At 48.7% G+C, this 18,952-nt stretch overlaps 1 protein-coding gene across 1 annotated transcript in view; it reads left to right on the top strand.

Annotated features, from left to right (window-relative positions):
* LOC137326302 (pleckstrin homology domain-containing family G member 3-like) overlaps positions 1-18,952 on the top strand; it is a 233,326-nt gene that overhangs the window by 178,589 nt on the left and 35,785 nt on the right. The window contains exons 6-13 of the mRNA XM_067991256.1: positions 2,052-2,098; positions 3,755-3,905; positions 5,951-6,082; positions 7,827-8,009; positions 9,306-9,398; positions 13,011-13,097; positions 16,815-16,848; positions 18,049-18,150. Coding sequence (XP_067847357.1) covers positions 2,052-2,098; positions 3,755-3,905; positions 5,951-6,082; positions 7,827-8,009; positions 9,306-9,398; positions 13,011-13,097; positions 16,815-16,848; positions 18,049-18,150 — 829 coding nt within the window. The remainder of the gene's footprint in view (positions 1-2,051; positions 2,099-3,754; positions 3,906-5,950; positions 6,083-7,826; positions 8,010-9,305; positions 9,399-13,010; positions 13,098-16,814; positions 16,849-18,048; positions 18,151-18,952) is intronic.

The raw sequence follows: 18,952 nt of genomic DNA, 5'->3' as shown, positions 1-18,952 counted from the left end.
CCATCAAACATTCCCATGACAGGTACAGCATGGGTTAAATACAGAGTAAAGCTCCCTCTACACTGTCCCATCAAACATTCCCAGGACAGGTACAGCATGGGTTAAATACAGAGTAAAGCTCCCTCAACACTGTCCCATCAAACACTCCCAGGACAGGTACAGCATGGGTTAAATACAGGGTAAAGCTCCCTCTACACTGTCCCATCAAACATTCCCAGGACAGGTACAGCATGGGTTAAATACAGAGTAAAGCTCCCTCTACACTGTCCCATCAAACACTCCCAGGACAGGTACAGCATGGGTTAAATACAGAGTAAAGCTCCCTCTACACTGTCCCATCAAACATTCCCAGGACAGGTACAGCATGGGTTAAATACAGAGTAAAGCTCCCTCTACACTGTCCCATCAAACATTCCCAGGACAGGTACAGCATGGGTTAAATACAGAGTAAAGCTCCCTCTGCACTGTCCCATCAAACATTCCCAGGACAGGTACAGCATGGGTTAAATACAGAGTAAAGCTCCCTCAACACTGTCCCATCAAACATTCCCAGGACAGGTACAGCATGGGTTAAATACAGAGTAAAGCTCCCTCTAAAATGTCCCATCAAACACTCCCAGGACAGGTACAGCATGGGTTAAATACAGAGTAAAGCTCCCTCTACACTGTCCCATCAAACAGTCCTAGGTCAGGTCAGCACAGGTTCAATACAGAGTAAAGTTCTCTCGACAACGTCCCATCAAACAGTCCTAGGTCAGGTAGAGCATCACCTGTGCTTATTAATCAACCATAAGAAATGTCAATAAGCTTGATGGGACTGTAGTTGAAAGCGTTACATTCCCAGCACACGCACTGTTCACCTTGATGAGCACAATAATTGAAAATGGGACTGGGTTTCTATCAATGTGCAAGTTGTACACTGTCTAAATACACGTGCTAACCTATTCACCAGGATGATAATCAGATCCCATGGTACCTCAGAACATGGTGTGTCACCTCCTTTCCTGACCCTAATGTTTGATATATAAACATCTATATATCTGTAACCGAGCTCCCTGATGAGTCAGTGGGTAAATGCACCACATATTGCGTTGTTGAGCCATGCATCGGCTGAGTGGACAAAGAGTTTTTTAACTGCTCCAGGCTGTATTGGTACTTGGAAGGATCTAGAAGGATGACAGCTGGAAGAGCAATCAAATACCCATCAGCCACTGGGTCGTAACCAAGTTACATAGCTGAGGAACAAACAGAACCATCAATATTTAGGGACACAGGAATTGCTAGACGAAAAAAGAACAAGGTCCATCTGGATTTGCCGTCTGCCATCCTGGTAGTCACATGACACAATGATAATGGAGTTGTGGGCTAATAATAGCAATCAATCTCTATCAATTAGTCAACAGCAGACCCAGATATGAGGCGAGGGAAACCCCCAGTGGTGGAGAGCTTTGGGAACCATAGGTCCAAAGTCACCTGTTCCTCCCAATCATGCTATGATTACTACATGTCATGTTTTCCCTTATTGGCCCTGGGTTTTTCCCCTGTTTTCTCTGCCTCTCTAAAGAGATTACATGGCTGCGGGGGTGGGGGGGAAGTGGAGGGAGAGGGAAGAAGTGTTTAACAATGATGGTCCAGCCATCATCGTGGGGGGTAGGCTTGATGGATCAGCTTATCTTTTCCTGCCCGTCAATTCTGTGTGTTTGTATGTCTCAAATTACTCATACACTGTATCCCAAAATGTTATTTTCTGAAAGAAGTCTATCTAATGGTCTTCAATTGGTCTGAGGAGCTCCTGGTCTAGGGGTAGGGTTCCAGAGCCTGGGCATGTGCTGCATTTTTGGATGTCAGGTAAGAGCAGGGTTGGGCTTGGTTATGATGCCCCCCATGATCGAGCAGCCTGCTGCCATTCATTCTCCAATACAGACAAGTGAGCCAGCCCCCATCTTGACTGTAACCTAACATGAATAGGGAAGACAGGAGGGGTCACCTGTTGAGATTTCATACAGATCACACTCCAGACAAATCACAGACCCTTCTGTTCTCTCTTGCAGAGTCAGGATTTCGATATCTACACCCAGTACTGTACCAACTACCCCAAGTAAGTAAATCTTCTTCCATTCAAGTTATATTATTTGATTACCAATTTGAAAATGCACATACTCGGGTTGAGTACAAGGAGGCCATTCTTCAATATTTGATCAGTGGCTCTCTTATTCTGTACACAAAGGCAGGCACAGTCACCAGTAATGGTGTCCAGAATGGCTCATTGAAAAGATGCAGCCCTTTCGGCCCATCATGTTTACGCTGGTGTTGATCTCCATGTGAGCCACCTTTAAGTGTCATTTGTGGCTAAGTGTCTCGTCTCCGAGTCAGAAGGTCGTGGGTTCAAGACCCACTCTAGATACTTGAGCACATAATCTAGGCTGACACTCCCAGAGCAGTACTGAGGGAATTCTGCACTGTTAGAGGTGTCGTTTTTCAGATGAGACGTTAAACCGAGGCCCCATCTGCCCTCTATGAGTATGAAAGATATAAAAAGAACAACTACCTTTAATGACCTAACCTTCTGTGCTCCAAGAAAAACAATCCCAGCTTCTCTCGTCTTTCCATAAAACTGAAGTCCCTCATCCCTGGTGGTATTCTAGTAAATCTCTTCAGCACCCTCTCCAAGGCCTTGACATCCTTCCTAATGTGGTGCCCAGAATTGGACACAATTCCCAGTCTGGCAACACCTTGATTTTAAAATACCCATCCTCGTGTTCAAATCCCTCCTTGGCCTCGCCCCTCCCTATCTCTGTGACCTCCTCCACCCCTACAACCCTCCGAGATCTCTGCGCTCCTCCAATTCTGACCTCTTATGCATCCCTGGTTTCCATCGCTCCACCATTGGCGGCCGTTCCTTCAGTTGTCTAGGCCCTAAACTCTGGAATTCCCTCCCTAAACCTCACTACCTCTCTCTTCCTTTTAGATGCTCCTTAAAACCTACCTCTTTGACCAAGCTTTTGGTCACCTGTCCTAATATCTCCTTTATGGCTCGGTGTCAAATTTTGTTTGATTTCACTCCTGTGAAGTGCTTTGGGACATTTTACTACATTAAAGGCACTATATAAATGCAAGTTGTTGTTATTGTACGTGAACCCCCAGGTCTCTCTGTTCCTGCACTCCTTTTAAAATTGTACCATTTAGTTTATATTTCTAGAACGAGGGATGAGGGACTTCAGTTACATGGAGAGACTAGAGAAGCTGGGATTGCTCTCCTTAGAGCAGTGAAGTATAAGGGGAGATTTAATAGAGGTGTTCAAAATCATGAGGAGTAAATAAGGAGAAACTGTTTCCATTGGCAGGAGGGTCAGTAAACAGAGGACACAGATTTAAGATAATTGGCGAAAGAACCAGAGAGGAGATGAGAAGACATTTTTTTTGATCAGTGAGTCTTTATGATCTGGAATGCACTGCCTGAAAGGGCGGTGGAAGCAGATTTCAAAAGGGAATTGGAAAAATACTTGAAAAGGAAAAATTTTCAGGGCTATGGGGAAAGAGTGGGGGAGTGAGACTAATTGGACAGATCTTTCAAAGAACCAGCACAGGCACGATGGGCCAAATGATTTTATGATTCACGCTGCTCTGCATTAAATTTCATCTGCCCATTGCACCAGTCTGTCTGTGTCCTCCTGAAGTCTGCTGCTACCCTTCTCACTGCTGGCTCCATTTCCTCGTTCCTCACTTGAGGCAACTCTTCCTTTACCTCCCGCAGCTCTGTGGCGGCGCTGACTGAATGCATGAGGAACAAATTCCTGGCCAAGTTCTTCCGGGAGCGTCAGGCCACTCTGAAGCGCTACCTCCCGCTGGGCTCTTACCTGCTGAAACCAGTTCAGAGGATCCTCAAGTACCATCTCCTGCTGCAGGTAAGATGGCCGTGGCTGGTCAGGTGGGCACAGGACGAGGGGTCAAACTCGATTCAATCGTTCAGTCATATCGGGGTGTTCCGAGGACAGCAGCCCTAGCACTTAGTGTACGCCCTCATGACGGCATCGCTAGCTGTCATTCTCTTTATCTCTGTATTTGTGTAAATATTTCAAATTGGTATTGGGATAAAACAATATTGCTCAATTTATTCCCTTTCCTCAAGGTGTCAGCCGTTACTAAATGGGTAGCACTCTCGCCTCTGAGTCAGATGGTCGTGGGTTCAAGCCCCAATCTAGAGACTTAAGCACATAATCCAGACTGACACTCCCAGTGCAGTACTGAGGGAGTGCTGCACTGTCAGAGGTGCCGTCTTTCAGATGAGACGTTAAACCGAGGCCCCGTCTGCCTTCTCAGGTGGACGTAAAAGATCCCATGGCACTATTCGAAGAACAGGTGAGTTATCCCCAGTGTCCTGGCCAATATTTGTCCCTCAACCAACATCACTAAAAAACAGATTATCTTCTCATTGCTCTTTGTGGGACCTTGCTGTGCCCAAATTGGCTGCGGCATTTCCTACATTACAACAGTGACTACACTTCAAAAAGTACTTCATTGGCTGTAAAGCACTTTGGGGCGTCCTGAGGTCGTGAAAGGTACCACAGGAATGCAAGTCTTTCCTTTCATTCTTTCTCTTGAAAGCGTGGGCGGGTGCACGAGTGTCACAGATATCTTACCGCAAGTGGATGTTCTTGATGTGTAGGGGATATGTGACCAGGTGGGGCCCACAGTAGATCCCACTCCCCTCCTCGCCCTGATATCCACACAGTTGGATGTTCCATCAGGAGCCACCCGATAGTAATCAGGATTGGGAACGCTGCACGATTCTTTTTTTTTATCCCCCCTCTTTAGCTAGGGATGCAGGTGCCAATTTCGGCATCCTGTTTGAAACTGTCTCACTCGGCACAGGTCGACGGGAGTGCAGAGGTTAGGTTAATCCAGAGAACGGGAGTTCAAATCCCACCGCGGCACTTTGAGAATTTGAATTCGGTTTTAAAAAAAAAACAATCCGGGAATAAAAAACCGGTGTCAGTAAAAGTGACCATGAAACTGTCAGATTGTCGCAAAAACCCATCTAGTTCACTAATGTCTCTTAGGGAAGGAAACCTGCCGTCCTTACCCGGTCTGGGCCTAAGTGTGACTCCGGTCCCACACCAACGTTGATGACTCTTAACTGGCCTCTGAAGTGGGCCGAGCAAACCACTCAATCGTATCAAATCCTTCAGCAGTTCAGGAAGAAGGCCCACCACCACCTTCTCTGGGGCAACAAGGGATGGGCAATAAATGTCCGCCTTGCCAGCGATGCCCACATCCCGAGAATGTATATCAAAAGAAGTCTATATGGTTCAGTACTACACTGTTTTGTCCTACTAACCAACTAAGCAGAATTGATGCTTTGTCCATTTGGGGCCCACTCCCTAGCGACTGCTGATGGAGAGGCCGCATTTGTAAATCACTGATGTGTAGGTGAACTAGTGAAGGATTTACTGGCCTTGGAGGGGGTGCAGCGCATATTCATCAGAATGATACCAGGGCTAAAAGGGTTAAATTATGAGGACAGGTTGCAGAAACGAGGCTTGTATTCCCTTGAGTATAGAAGATTAAGGGGTGATCTAATTGGGGTGTTTAAAATTATTAAAGGATTAGAGAGAAACTATTTCCTCTGGTGAGGGATGCCAGAACAAGTGGGCATAACCTTAAAATTAGAACTAGGCCATCCAGGGGTGATGTCAGGAAGCACTTTTGCACACAAAGGGTAGTGAAAATCTGGAACTCTCTCCCACAAAAGGCTGTGGATGCTGGGGCTCAACTGGAGCTTTGAAGACTGAGATCACTAGGTTTTTATTGGGTATGGATTATGGAAGCATGACGGGTAAATGGCGTTGAGATACAGATCAGCCATGATTGAATGGCGGAGCAGGCTCGAGGGGCTGAATGGCCTTCTCCTGTTCCCATCTTCCTATATCCCTCTCTGTTCTCCTTGCAGGAAATAGCGAAGCACTTTGATGCCAGCCAAGAGGGCTATGAGGTGATTGAAGAAGCTATAGACACCATGACAGGTGTAGCCTGGTACATCAATGACATGAAGAGGAAACATGAGCATGCTGTCCGGCTACAGGTATCAAACATCTCAGCACACCGGTCTCCCTGCACACAATCCCCCTCCCACACCCAAGCATTCTGAGCATCTCTCTCACTGTCACTCAGTAACCCCTCCCCCAGCACCCTGTGTTACTGACTGTATCTCCACTGATGTTAATCCAGCTCCCTCACACTGTCACTCAGTAACCCCTCCCCCCAGCACCCTGTGTTACTGACTGTATCTCTACTGATGTTAATCCAGCTCCCTCACACTGTCACTCAGTAACCCCTCCCCCCAGCACCCTGTGTTACTGACTGTATCTCTACTGATGTTAATCCAGCTCCCTCACACTGTCACTCAGTAACCCCTCCCCCAGCACCCTGTGTTACTGACTGTATCTCTACTGATGTTAATCCAGCTCCCTCACACTGTCACTCAGTAACCCCTCCCCCAGCACCCTGTGTTACTGACTGTATCTCTACTGATGTTAATCCAGCTCCCTCACACTGTCACTCAGTAACCCCTCCCCCAGCACCCTGTGTTACTGACTGTATCTCTACTGATGTTAATCCAGCTCCCTCACACTGTCACTCAGTAACCCCTCCCCCAGCACCCTGTGTTACTGACTGTATCTCTACTGATGTTAATCCAGCTCCCTCACACTGTCACTCAGTAACCCCTCCCTCCCAGCACCCTGTGTTACTGACTGTATCTCTACTGATGTTAATCCAGCTCCCTCACACTGTCACTCAGTAACCCCTCCCCCAGCACCCTGTGTTACTGACTGTATCTCTACTGATGTTAATCCAGCTCCCTTACACTGTCACTCAGTAACCCCTCCCCCAGCACCCTGTGTTACTGACTGTATCTCTACTGATGTTAATCCAGCTCCCTTACACTGTCACTCAGTAACCCCTCCCCCAGCACCCTGTGTTACTGACTGTATCTCTACTGATGTTAATCCAGCTCCCTTACACTGTCACTCAGTAACCCAGCCCAGTCAGCACCCCATGTTACTGGGGTGGTGGGGTTTTGGGGGAAGGCGATGGTGGAGAGGATGTGGGGGGAAAATGGAGAGGGGTGTGGGGGAGGCGATAGAGTGCATGAAGGTGGTATGGGGGAGGGGTTAGGGTGTGTGAGGGGAATAGAAGGTAGGGGATGTTGGGGGGCTGGGGAGAGGGTGTGGGTGGGTAGGGTATAGGTGGTGTTGCGGGGATAGGGTGTGGGGAAATAGAGGGTAGGGGTGTGGGGGATAGGAGATAGTGTGGGGTAAGGGATCTTGTGTGGATGGATGGGGTGGGGTGATGGGGGGAGTTGGGAGCTGGGAGTGTAGGGGGATTGGGGGTAGAGAGGGTGGGGGACAATAGGGGGAGGGAGTGTGGGGGATAGGGGGAGGGAGTGTGGGGGATGGGGAAGGGGGTGTGGGGGATGGGGAAGGGGGTGTGGGGGATGGGGAAGGGGGTATGGGGGATAGGGGAGGGAGTGTGGGGATAGGGGAGGGAGTGTGGGGATAGGGGAGGGGTTGGAGGCGTTAGGAGGAGGGGTTGGAGGTGTTAGGAGGAGGGATTGGAGGCAGGAGGTGGGGGCGATAGGAGGAGGGGGCGTGTGGGTGATAGGGTGGGGGGATGGCTGGTGTGAGGGGCAGGGGGTGTTGGGGGGGGTGGTGGGTAGAGCATATGGGGAGGGGATGCGCACCTCAGGCAGGCCTTGCTCTGGGATATGTTCTGTTTATGCGACGGATGTTTGAGGAGAAGCTGATTTTTGAGTTTGCCCTTCCCAGGAGGTACAGAGCTTGCTGATAAATTGGAAAGGGCCGGACCTGACGACATACGGAGAGCTGGTCCTGGAAGGAACATTCCGGATTCACCGAGCCAAAAATGAACGCACTTTATTCCTGTTTGACAAGGTTCTGCTGCTGGCCAAGAAAAGAGGGGAGCACTTCATCTATAAAACCCACATCAAGGTACCTGACACGAGTCAACATGCTTACAGATCAATACATGGAAATAAATACACGTTGAGATATATGTATATATAATGGATATCCGGGAGTGAGTTACAGGCTGGAATCTAATCGAGGGGTTCAGATGGTTTATGTATAGAATAATGGATACCCGGGAGTGAGTTACAAACTGGAATCTAATCGAGGGGTTCAGATGGTTTATATATAGAATAATGGATACCCGGGAGTGAGTTACAGGCTGGAATCTAATCGAGGGGTTCAGATGGTTTATGTATAGAATAATGGATACCCGGGAGTGAGTTACAGGCTGGAATCTAATCGAGGGGTTCAGATGGTTTATGTATAGAATAATGGATACCCGGGAGTGAGTTACAGGCTGGAATCTAATCGAGGGGTTCAGATGGTTTATATATAGAATAATGTATACCCGGGAGTGAGTTACAGGCTGGAATCTAATCGAGGGGCTCAGATGGTTTATATATAGAATAATGGATACCCGGGAGTGAGTTACAGGCTGGAATCTAATCGAGGGGTTCAGATGGTTTATGTATAGAATAATGGATACCCGGGAGTGAGTTACAGGCTGGAATCTAATCGAGGGGTTCAGATGGTTTATATATCGAATAATGGATACCCGGGAGTGAGTTACAGGCTGGAATCTAATCGAGGGGTTCAGATGGTTTATATATAGAATAATGGATACCTGGGAGTGAGTTACAGGCTGGAATCTAATCGAGGGGTTCAGATGGTTTATGTATAGAATAATGGATACCTGGGAGTGAGTTACAGGCTGGAATCTAATCGAGGGGTTCAGATGGTTTATATGTAGAATAATGGTGCTCAGGAACTCTGTGCGGAGAATCATTTGCTATTGGTGCTGTGCAATGCCGCCCGGGGGCATCAGTGCCACGACCCGTGTGAAGAGAGGGGCATCAGGGGTAAATGCTGCCGGCCACAAACATAAATGACTGCTGGTGATGGCAATGAATGTCGCTGGCTGCCATGTCACTCGGAGCGGGAATACTGAGGGCCTTGCCTGTACAAGCCAATAAAGGCTGCCCCGTGTTCAAATCTCCTCTCTTTCCCCCTCGCAACCTAAGGGAAGATCTGTGAACAGAAACAGGAGGTTATACCAGCATGCTCAATCGTGCGGAATCCTTTCCCCTTGAAGGTACCGATTAATCAACAGAACGTGGTCTGTGCTGGTGCAGGAGGTCAGTAAGGCCTGCGTATGTTATGAAGGAAATTGATTGTCCAGTTTGGATTGTAATGGATTTGTGTCTCTCTCTCTAACAGTGCTCTGCACTGATGCTCATCGAAAGCACAAGGGACTCGCTGTGCTTTGGACTGTCCGATTACAAGAACCCAAAGCAACAGCACACTGTCCAGGTATGAGAACAGCATTGCTTTGATGAAACATGGAACCTCATGGAGCCTGCTCCCACCCACCCTTAACAACAACAACAACTCGCATTTTATAGTGTTTTAACGTAGTAAAACATCCCAAGGGGCTTCACAGGAGCATTATCAAACAAAATTTGACACTGAGCCATATGAAGAGATATTAGTGCAGGTGACCAAAAGCTTGGTCAAAGAGGTAGGTTTTAAGGAGCTTCTGAAAGGAGAGAGAGGGAGAGGTTTAGGGAGGGAATTCCAGAGCTCAGGGCCGAGGCAGCTGAAGGCACGGTCGCCAATGGCGGAGCGAAGAAAATCAGGGATGCGTAAGAGGCAAGAATTGGAGGAGCGCAGAGATCTCGGAGGGTTGTAGGGGTGGAGGAGGTCACAGAGATAGGGAGGGGCGAGGCCATGGAGGGATTTGAAAACAAGGATGAGAATTTTAAAATCGAGATGTTCCCGGACCGTGAGCCAATGTAGGTCAGTGAGCACAGAGGTGATGGGTGAACGGGGCTTGGTGCAAGTTAGGATACGGGCAGCAGAATTTTGGATGAGCTCAAGTTTATGGAGGGTGGAAGATGGGAGGCCAGTCAGGAAAGTATTGGAATAGTTCAGTCTAAAAGTAACAAAGGCATGGATGAGGGTTTCAGCAGCAGATGAACTGAGGCAGGGGCAGAGATGCACAATGTTACGAAGGTGGAAGTAGGTGGTCTTAGTGATGGAGCGGATATGTGGTCGGAAGCTCATCTCAGGGTCGAACAGGATGTCAAGGTTGCGAACGGTCTGGTTCAGCCACAGACAATGGCCAGGGAGAGGGATAGAGTCGGTGGCTCGGGAACGGAGTTTGTGGTGGGGACCGAAGACAATGGCTTTTGTCTTCCCAATACTTAGTTGGAGGAAATTTTTGCTCATCCAGTCCTGGATGTCGGAATGTGACAAATCAGAGACAGTGGAGGGGTCGAGGGAGGTGGTGGTGAGGTGGAGCTGGGTGTCGTCAGCTTGGAATCTGACATTGTGTTTTTGGATGATGTCTCATGTAGATGAGAAATTGGAGGGGGCCAAGGATAGATCCTTGGGGGACTCCAGAGGTAACGGTGCAGGAGCAGGAAGAGAATCCATTACAAGTGATTTTCTGGCTAGGATTGGATAGATAGGAATGGAACCAGGCGAGTTCAGTCCCACCCAAGAGGCGTTGGAGGAGGATGGTGTGGTCAACCATGTCAAGGTCTGGAGACAGGTCGAGAAGGATGAGGAGGGATAGTTTACCACAGTCACATAGTTTGTCATTTGTGACTTTGACAAGGGCCGTTACAATACAGTGTCAGGGGCGGAAACCTGATTGGAGGGATTCAAACATGGCGTTGCGGGAAAGATGGACACAGATTTGGAAGGCGACAACATGGTCAAGGACTTTGGAGAGGTAAAAGACGTGGGAGATGGGGCGGTAGTTTGCAAGGGGAGTCAAGGGTGGGTTTTTAAGGAGGATGGTGATGACGGCAGATTTGAAGGGGAGGGGGACAGTACCTGAGGAAAGGGATTAGGAAAGGTTAACAATATCAGCTAACATGAAGGCCAGGAAGAGAAGTTGGGTGGTCAGCAGTTTGGTGGGAATAGGGTCGAGGGAGCAGGAGGTGGGTCTCATGGTCAAGATGAGCTCGGAGAGGGCATGAGGGGAGATAGGAGAGAAACCAGAGAAAGATACAAGTTCGTGGATAGGGCAGGGAGGAACTGTAGGGGAAGTTTGGCTTGGTGGGCTGGAGGAAGGGAGAGAAGCAGCAGAGGCAGCTGAATGGATGGTCTCAATCTTAGTGATAAAGAAGTCCGTGAGCTCCTCGCACTTTTCGTTGGAGGTGAGGGTGGAGGGGGCAGGGGAGAGCAGTTTAAGAGGACAGTTTGTAGTGAAGAGAAGTCGGGGGTTATCTTTGCATTCCAGGATGATCTCGGAATAGTGAGCAGTTTTGGCAGCAGAGAGCAGGACTCAATAGTGCTTTATGTGGTCCAACCAGATCTGGCGTTGAATGGCTTAACCAGTTGTCTGCCATAAACGTTCAAGTCTGCATCCCTTGGGCTTAAGGGAGCGGAGATGAGGGCTGTACCAAGGGGAACGATCAGGGTGAGAAAGAGTAATGGTTTTAATGGGGACAAGAGCATCAAAGGTGGAGGTGGCGGTGTGATTGAGCAGAATGTTGTGTGAATGGAGAACCAAAGGCTAGACTTTTGGGAATTTGAAAGTGCAACTGTAAGTGACTTGGGGGAGAGTTTGTTCCAGGGGCGGACACAGAAGGGTTGGGAGGGGAAAGGGTGGATGTGGGTGGAGAGGGATACAAGGAAGTGATCAGTGATGGCCTTCTGTGATTGACACGATGGGAGTAGAGCGGTCACATGAAATGGCAAGGTCGACAGGATGGTCGTGAATATGGGTAGGGGAGTTATATGGAGGAAAAGATTAAGGGAGGATAGGAGGGCCGTGAACTCAGAGGTGAGAGGAATGATGAGTTGAGATGGAGGTTGAAATCATCAAGAATGAGAAGTCGCTCAGTGCAGAGGCTGAGGGAGGAAAGCAGTGAAGATATCTCAGTGAGAAACTTGGCGTGGTATTTGGGTGGGCGGTAGAGAATGAGGATTTTAAAGGAGTGGTGAGAGGGGTGGAACAAGGTGAGGTGCTCAAAGGAAGAGAAGGTGCCAGAGGAGTAGGGGGACAGACCAAGGTGTGATTTGGTGATAAGGGCCACACCGTCACCGTGGCGGTCTGGGCGGGGCAAGTGCTGGAAGATATAGCCAGGTGGGGAGGCTTCATTAAGGGGGGAAATACACTGCTGTGTTTGAGGTTGAAATTTCTGTTATTTATATGTCCTTACTCTCCCCGCCCACCAAGTCATTTCCTGTGAATAAGATGGTGAAGGCAGTCTTTGGTCAGCACCACTTCATGCCAGTGTCTGGTCTGTTTTTTTGGTCTTTTTTTTCCTCTTTCCCATATGCATTATGGCATCAATAGCCAAACAACTTGCATTTATACAGTACCTTTCACGACCTCAGGACATCGCAAAGGGCTTTACAGTCAATGAAGTACTTTTGAAGTGCAGTCACTGTTGTAATGTAAGAAAGCCTGGTAGCCAATTTGCACACAACAAGATCCCACAAACAGCAATGTAATAAATGGCCAGATAATGTGGTTTTAGTGATGTTGGTTGAGGGATAAATATTGGCCAGGACACGGGAGAATTCTTCGATTTAGTGCCCTGGGATCTTTCACGTCCACCTGAGAGGGCAGACGGGGACTTGGTTTAACATCTCATTTGAAAGACAGCAATGCTGACAGTGCAATGCTCCCTCAGTACTGCTTGGGAGTGTAATCCTGGATTTTGGGTTCAAGTCTCAGGAGTGGGACTTGAACCCACGACCTTCCGTCTCGGAGGCTTTGACAATGGATTGACAATGGATTATATGTTGTCCTACTAAGTTTATTTAAACAGTGGGCTTATTGTCATTTTATAAGGAAGCGTTTCCAGAAGGCCAATATGCTGGAGTGTTCCTTTAGCACTCTTCAGGCCACTGCCTCAATATCTCTGCATCTCAGTGACTCTTTGACATTCTGGTCTTTCACAGGCAAAGACAGTGGAAGAGAAGCGTCTCTGGACTCATCACATAAAGAGGCTGATTCTAGAGAATCATCATGCCATCATTCCACAAAAGGTGAGCTCCTATTTGAATCATCATGGGTTGCATAGCGCTGTATTTAATACCAGGGCTATCATGGTCATTACAGGGCAGTATTTAATACCAGGTCTATCACGGTCATTACATGGCAGTATTTAATACCAGGGCTATCATGGTCATTACAGGGCAGTATTTAATACCAGATCCATCATGGTCATTACAGCGCAGTATTTATTACCAGATCCATCACAGTCATTACAGGGCAGTATTTAATACCAGGTCTATCACGGTCATTACAGGGCAGTATTTAATACCAGATCCATCATGGTCATTACAGCGCAGTATTTAATACCAGGGCTATCACGGTCATTACAGGGCAGTATTTAATACCAGATCCATCATGGTCAATACAGCGCAGTATTTAATACCAGGGCTATCACGGTCAATACAGCGCAGTATTTAATATCAGGGCTATCATGGTCATTACAGGGCAGTATTTAATATCAGGGCTATCATGGTCATTACAGCGCAGTATTTAATACCAGGGCTATCACGGTCATTACAGCGCAGTATTTAATACCAGATCCATCATGGTCATTACAGGGCAGTATTTAATACCAGATCCATCATGGTCATTATAGGGCAGTATTTAATACCAGATCCATCATGGTCATTACAGGGCAGTACTTAATACCAGGGCTATCACGGTCAATACAGCGCAGTATTTAATACCAGGTCCATCCTTGTCATTGCAAGGCAGTATTTAATACTAGGGCTATCATGTAGCCACAGTATTTATATGGCTGGTCCAGTTAAGTTACTGGTCAATGGTGACCCCCAGGATGTTGATGGTGGGGGATTCGGTGATGGTAATGCAGTTGAATGTCAAGGGGAGGTGGTTAGACTCTGCCTTGTTGGAGATGGTCATTGCCTGGCGCAAGTGTTACTTGCCACTTATCAGCCCAAGCCTGGATGTTATCCAGGTCTCGCTGCATGCAGGCACGGACTGCTTCATTATCTGAGGAGTTGCGAATGGAACTGAACACTGTGCAATCATCAGCAAACATCCCCATTTCTGACCTTATGATGGAAGGAAGGTCATTGATGAAGCAGCTGAAGATGGTTTGGGCTATCACAGTCATTACAGGGCAGTACTTAATACCAGGTCTATCATGGTCATTACAGGGCAGAACTTAATACCAGGTCCATCATGGTCATTACAGGGTAGTACTTAATACCAGGGCTATCATGGTCATTACAGGACAGTATTTAATACCAGGTCCATCATGGTCATTACAGGGTAGTACTTAATACCAGGGCTATCATGGTCATTACAGGGCAGAACTTAATACCAGGTCCATCATGGTCATTACAGGGCAGTATTTAATACCATGGCTATCATTGTCATTACAGGGCATTACTTATTATCAGGTCCATCGTGGTCATTACAGCCCAGTAATTACAACAAGTCTGCAGCACAGAAACAGGCCATTTGGCCTATGTCGGCACTAATGCTCCACACAAGCCTCCTCCCTCCCTATTTCATCTAACTCTATCAGCATATCCTTCTATTCCTTTCTCCCTCACGTGCTTATCTAGCTTCCCCTTAAATGCATCTATGTTATTTGCCTCAACTACTCCTTGTGGTAGCGAGTTCCACATTCTTACCACTCTCTGGGTAAAGAAGTTTCTCCTGAATTCCCTATTGGATTTATTAGTGACTATCTTATATTTATGACCCCCTAGTTTAGGTCTCCCCCATAAGTGGAAACATTTTCTCTACGTCTACCCTATCAAACCCTATCATTATGTTAACGACCTCTATCAGGTCACCCCTCAGCCTTCTCTTTTGTAGAGGAAACAGCCCCAGCCTATTTAGTCTTTCCTGATAGGTATATTCTCTCATTTCTGGTATCATCCTTGTGAATCTTTTTTGCACCTTCTCCAATGCCTCTAGATCCTTTTTATAATATGGAGACTAGAACTGTGCACAGTGCTCCAAGTGTGTTCTAACTAAGGTTCAATACAAGTTTAACATAACTTCTCTGCTTTTCAATTCTATCCCTCTAGAAATGAAACCCAGTGCTTTGTTTGCCTTTTTTATTGGCCTTATTAACCTGCGTCGCTACTTTCAGTGATTTGTGTATCTGTACCCCGAGATCCCTTTGTTCCTCTACCCCATTTAGACTCTTATTATCAAGGCAGTATGTGGCCTCCTTATTCTCCCTACCAAAATCCACCACCTCACACTTATCTATATTGAAATTTATTTGCCAATTACATACCCATTCTGCAAGTTTATTAATGTCTTCTTGCAATCCTCCATTGTATTAACTACACACCCCAATTTGGTTTCATAATTCATATTACTTAATACCAAGTCCATCATGAGCATCACAGGGCAGTACTTTATATCAGGGCCATCGTTTTATTCCCTTCTTTGGATGCCTGTCCCAGAAGTTAAATAGTTTTATTTGCATCATTGGGGGTGATTTTACGAGGCAAATATGGGTGCTTTGGGGCCCGGGGGGGGGTTCCGAAAATCGCGCAAATCCTGTTCGGGTTCGGAAGCCGGCTCCATCCCGCCGACTTCCGAGTTTCCCAGGGACCCACCTGTGTGCGTGCGGGTGACCCGAAAACGGAAGTCCCGCCGGCTTTAATGACAGTTAAAGAGCCAAATGTACCTCATTGAGGTACTTAAGACACTTTACCTGTGACAGATGAAGGGATTAGAAAGATTTTTAACTTACCTGGGCGGCTTGTCCGCCAGGTGAAACCATGCAAGGAAGTGAAAACACTAAATGCACCGACCTTTGAAACCTGCTCCAACATCCGATGTCTCCCATTCCGATGTCCCCCTCTTCGCCCTCCCGATGTCCCCCTCTTCACCCTCCCAATGTCCCCCCGATCTCACCTTCCCGATGTCCCCCTCCCGATCTTCCCCCGATCATCTCTCCGATCTTCCCCTCTCCCCCCCCCCCCCCCCACCGATCTTCCCCTCTCCCCACCCGGTCTTCCAGTCCAGTGCCGGATCTGGGCATGAAACCCGGAGAGAACGTTAACCACTATCAATCAACGTGCAATCGCGTCGGAAACGGTAAGTTTGGTTCAAGCGGGTTTTCCACGTGCCCAATCACCCCCCACCTCCCCCTGCCGCTGCCATTCCGGCCCCCCGCTAATATCGGGGCCATTGTGTCTGTAGATGGAATAGGTCACCTCATTCACCTAAATCTCTAGGATATGGCTCCCAATTCATTCCAGACTGTTGGGGCGAAGGGCTCTTTCCCAAAGGGAATCAGATTGCACAGTGGGATAGCATGTTGTCCTTTCACCTCTGGGAACTGCATTCCAAAACCACCCAGATATCTTCAGGATGAAAGTCTTCTCTGAGATGGAGGCTGGATTTTGCTGTGGATAACCAAGCTGTCCTTTCACCTGTGGGATACTGGTTCCAATCCAACCCTCTCTAATCCAACCCAACACATTCCAATGCAATGCAACCCAATCCAGACTGATAGGGTGAAGGGCTTCAACCACAGAAGCATCAGGGTTCTGGTCACATGACCTGGATTCTGTGTTGCCATTGGCCTGTGCTTATGTAATACATTGCATGGTATAAAAACCAGTTGCCCATGATGCCAGCTATGCTTGTTCTGACTTGGCTGATGATAGAATATCTTTTGCTCCCTTACCTGTGTGTAAATATTCTCCCCTTGGTTTGTAGCATCTTGACATTTCGTTGTTTCCTTTCAGGCCAAGGAAGCCATCTTGGAAATGGATTCCTACTGTAAGTAATATATTCTCAAACTAACAAATTACCTTATTGCTTTAAAAGTTTCATTTGGAAATCTAGATTTTCTTCGAACTATGTTCATCTTAAAAAAAAAAAGCTGGGGAGAGTGGGGCCTGAACGGCTTCGAAATACCTAGGCCGTGAGTTTGAATAGATCCCAGTCAGATGGGGGTGATAGCTCTTTTCTCTGCTGAGTGTAAGGTCCCTATGTGAAGTGAGGTTTGGGGCACTCTCAGTCGGTAGAAGTCTCCAGTATAATCTTATTGAATGGCAGAGCAGGCTCGAGGGGCCATATGGCCTACCTGCTCTTATTTCTTACGTTCTTATGTACAGTAGGAGGTGTTGTATTGGGGTTGGGGCTGAGGCTAGTTGTTGGGGTAGAGTAGAGGGAGTTTTTGCTCTACATCGGACCTGGGAGCACATGGCACAAAGTTTAAAGAGGGCTCCAATGCCCACCATTGCCCGTGGATGGGCTGCCTGCATGCAACAAGCTCAGGACAGCTTCCACCAAGAGCTTGGTCCCTCGGTCAACCCACCTCTTCTTTTACAAGACGAGCCCCACATTGTTTCCTGTGTTTAGGATTCTAAAGGGATTAGATAATGTCGACCATGTCAAACTGTTTCACCTTGTCCAGAACAGTAGAACCAGAGGACACGGCCTACGCTTGACGGGGGGCAAATTCAAAACTAATCTGCAGAAACATTATTTCAGTGAGCGAGTGGTCAATCTATGGAACAGGCTCCCTAGGGAGATGGTGGAAGCAGATAGTATTGATTCATTCAAATGTAAATTAGATGGACTGCTTTCAGAAAATAATATTTTGGGATACAGTATATGAGTAATTTGTGACATGAAGTGTGGTAAGTGTAGCATGATTGGGAGGAACAGGTGACTTTGGACCGATGGTTCCCAAAGCTCTCCACCACTGCGGGTTTTCCTCTCCCCATGTCTGGGTCTGTTGTAGACTAATTGATAGAGATTGATTGCTATGATTAGTCAACAACTCCATTATTGTTGTATCATGTGACTATCAGGGTGGTAGAAGGTGAACTAGATGGACCTTGGTCTTTTTACATCTAGCAATTCCTATGTTCCTAAATATTGATGGTTCTGCTTGTTCCTCGTTTATGTAACTTGGTTACGACTTGATGGCTGATGGGTAATTGATTGCTCTTCCTGCTGTGATCCTTCTAGATCCTTCCAAGTACCGATACAGCCCGGAGCGATTAAAAAAGTCTATGTCCACTCAACCGGTGGAGGAATTCCTGAGCTGCCGCCGGGGTCGCAGACAGTCTGGTAAGTCTAGTCTGGGGCCAAACAAGCAAGAGGTGGACACACTGACCAGGAAGACCCCCCCCTGCTTCTCCCCAACTAACCCCAACACCATTTGACCCCTGGTCTGTGCTAGACAGAGTTAGATTTTAGCCGAGCAGGGGCCAAAGGTGGTCTGAGGCAGTCGGCCCAGGCAAGCGGTCCGAGGCAGTCGGCCCGGGCAGGCGGTCCGAGGCAGTCGGCCCGGGCAGGCGGTCCGAGGCAGTCGGCCCGGGCAGGCGGTCCGAGGCAGTCGGCCCGGGCAGGCGGTCCGAGGCAGTCGGCCCGGGCAGGCGGTCCGAGGCAGTCGGCCCGGGCAGGCGGTCCGAGGCAGTCGGCCCGGGCAGGCGGTCCGAGGCAGTCGGCCCGGGCAGGCGGTCCGAGGCAGTCGGCCCGGGCAGGCGGTCCGAGGCAGTCGGCCCGGGCAGGCGGTCCGAGGCAGTCGGCCCGGGCAGGCGGTCCGAGGCAGTCGGCCCGGGCAGGCGGTCCGAGGCAGTCGGCCCGGGCAGGCGGTCCGAGGCAGTCGGCCCGGGCAGGCGGTCCGAGGCAGTCGGCCCGGGCAGGCGGTCCGAGGCAGTCGGCCCGGGCAGGCGGTCCGAGGCAGTCGGCCCGGGCAGGCGGTCCGAGGCAGTCGGCCCGGGCAGGCGGTCCGAGGCAGTCGGCCCAGGCAGGCGGTCCGAGGCAGTCGGCCCAGGCAGGCGGTCCGAGGCAGTCGGCCCAGGCAGGCGGTCCGAGGCAGTCGGCCCAGGCAGGCGGTCCGAGGCAGTCGGCCCAGGCAGGCGGTCCG

Source organism: Heptranchias perlo, chromosome 10 (assembly GCF_035084215.1).
Source record: "Heptranchias perlo isolate sHepPer1 chromosome 10, sHepPer1.hap1, whole genome shotgun sequence".
Classification (NCBI taxonomy): Eukaryota; Metazoa; Chordata; class Chondrichthyes; order Hexanchiformes; family Hexanchidae; genus Heptranchias; species Heptranchias perlo.
Note: the sequence above shows the minus strand (reverse complement) of the source record. Positions and strands in the feature narration are given on the sequence as shown.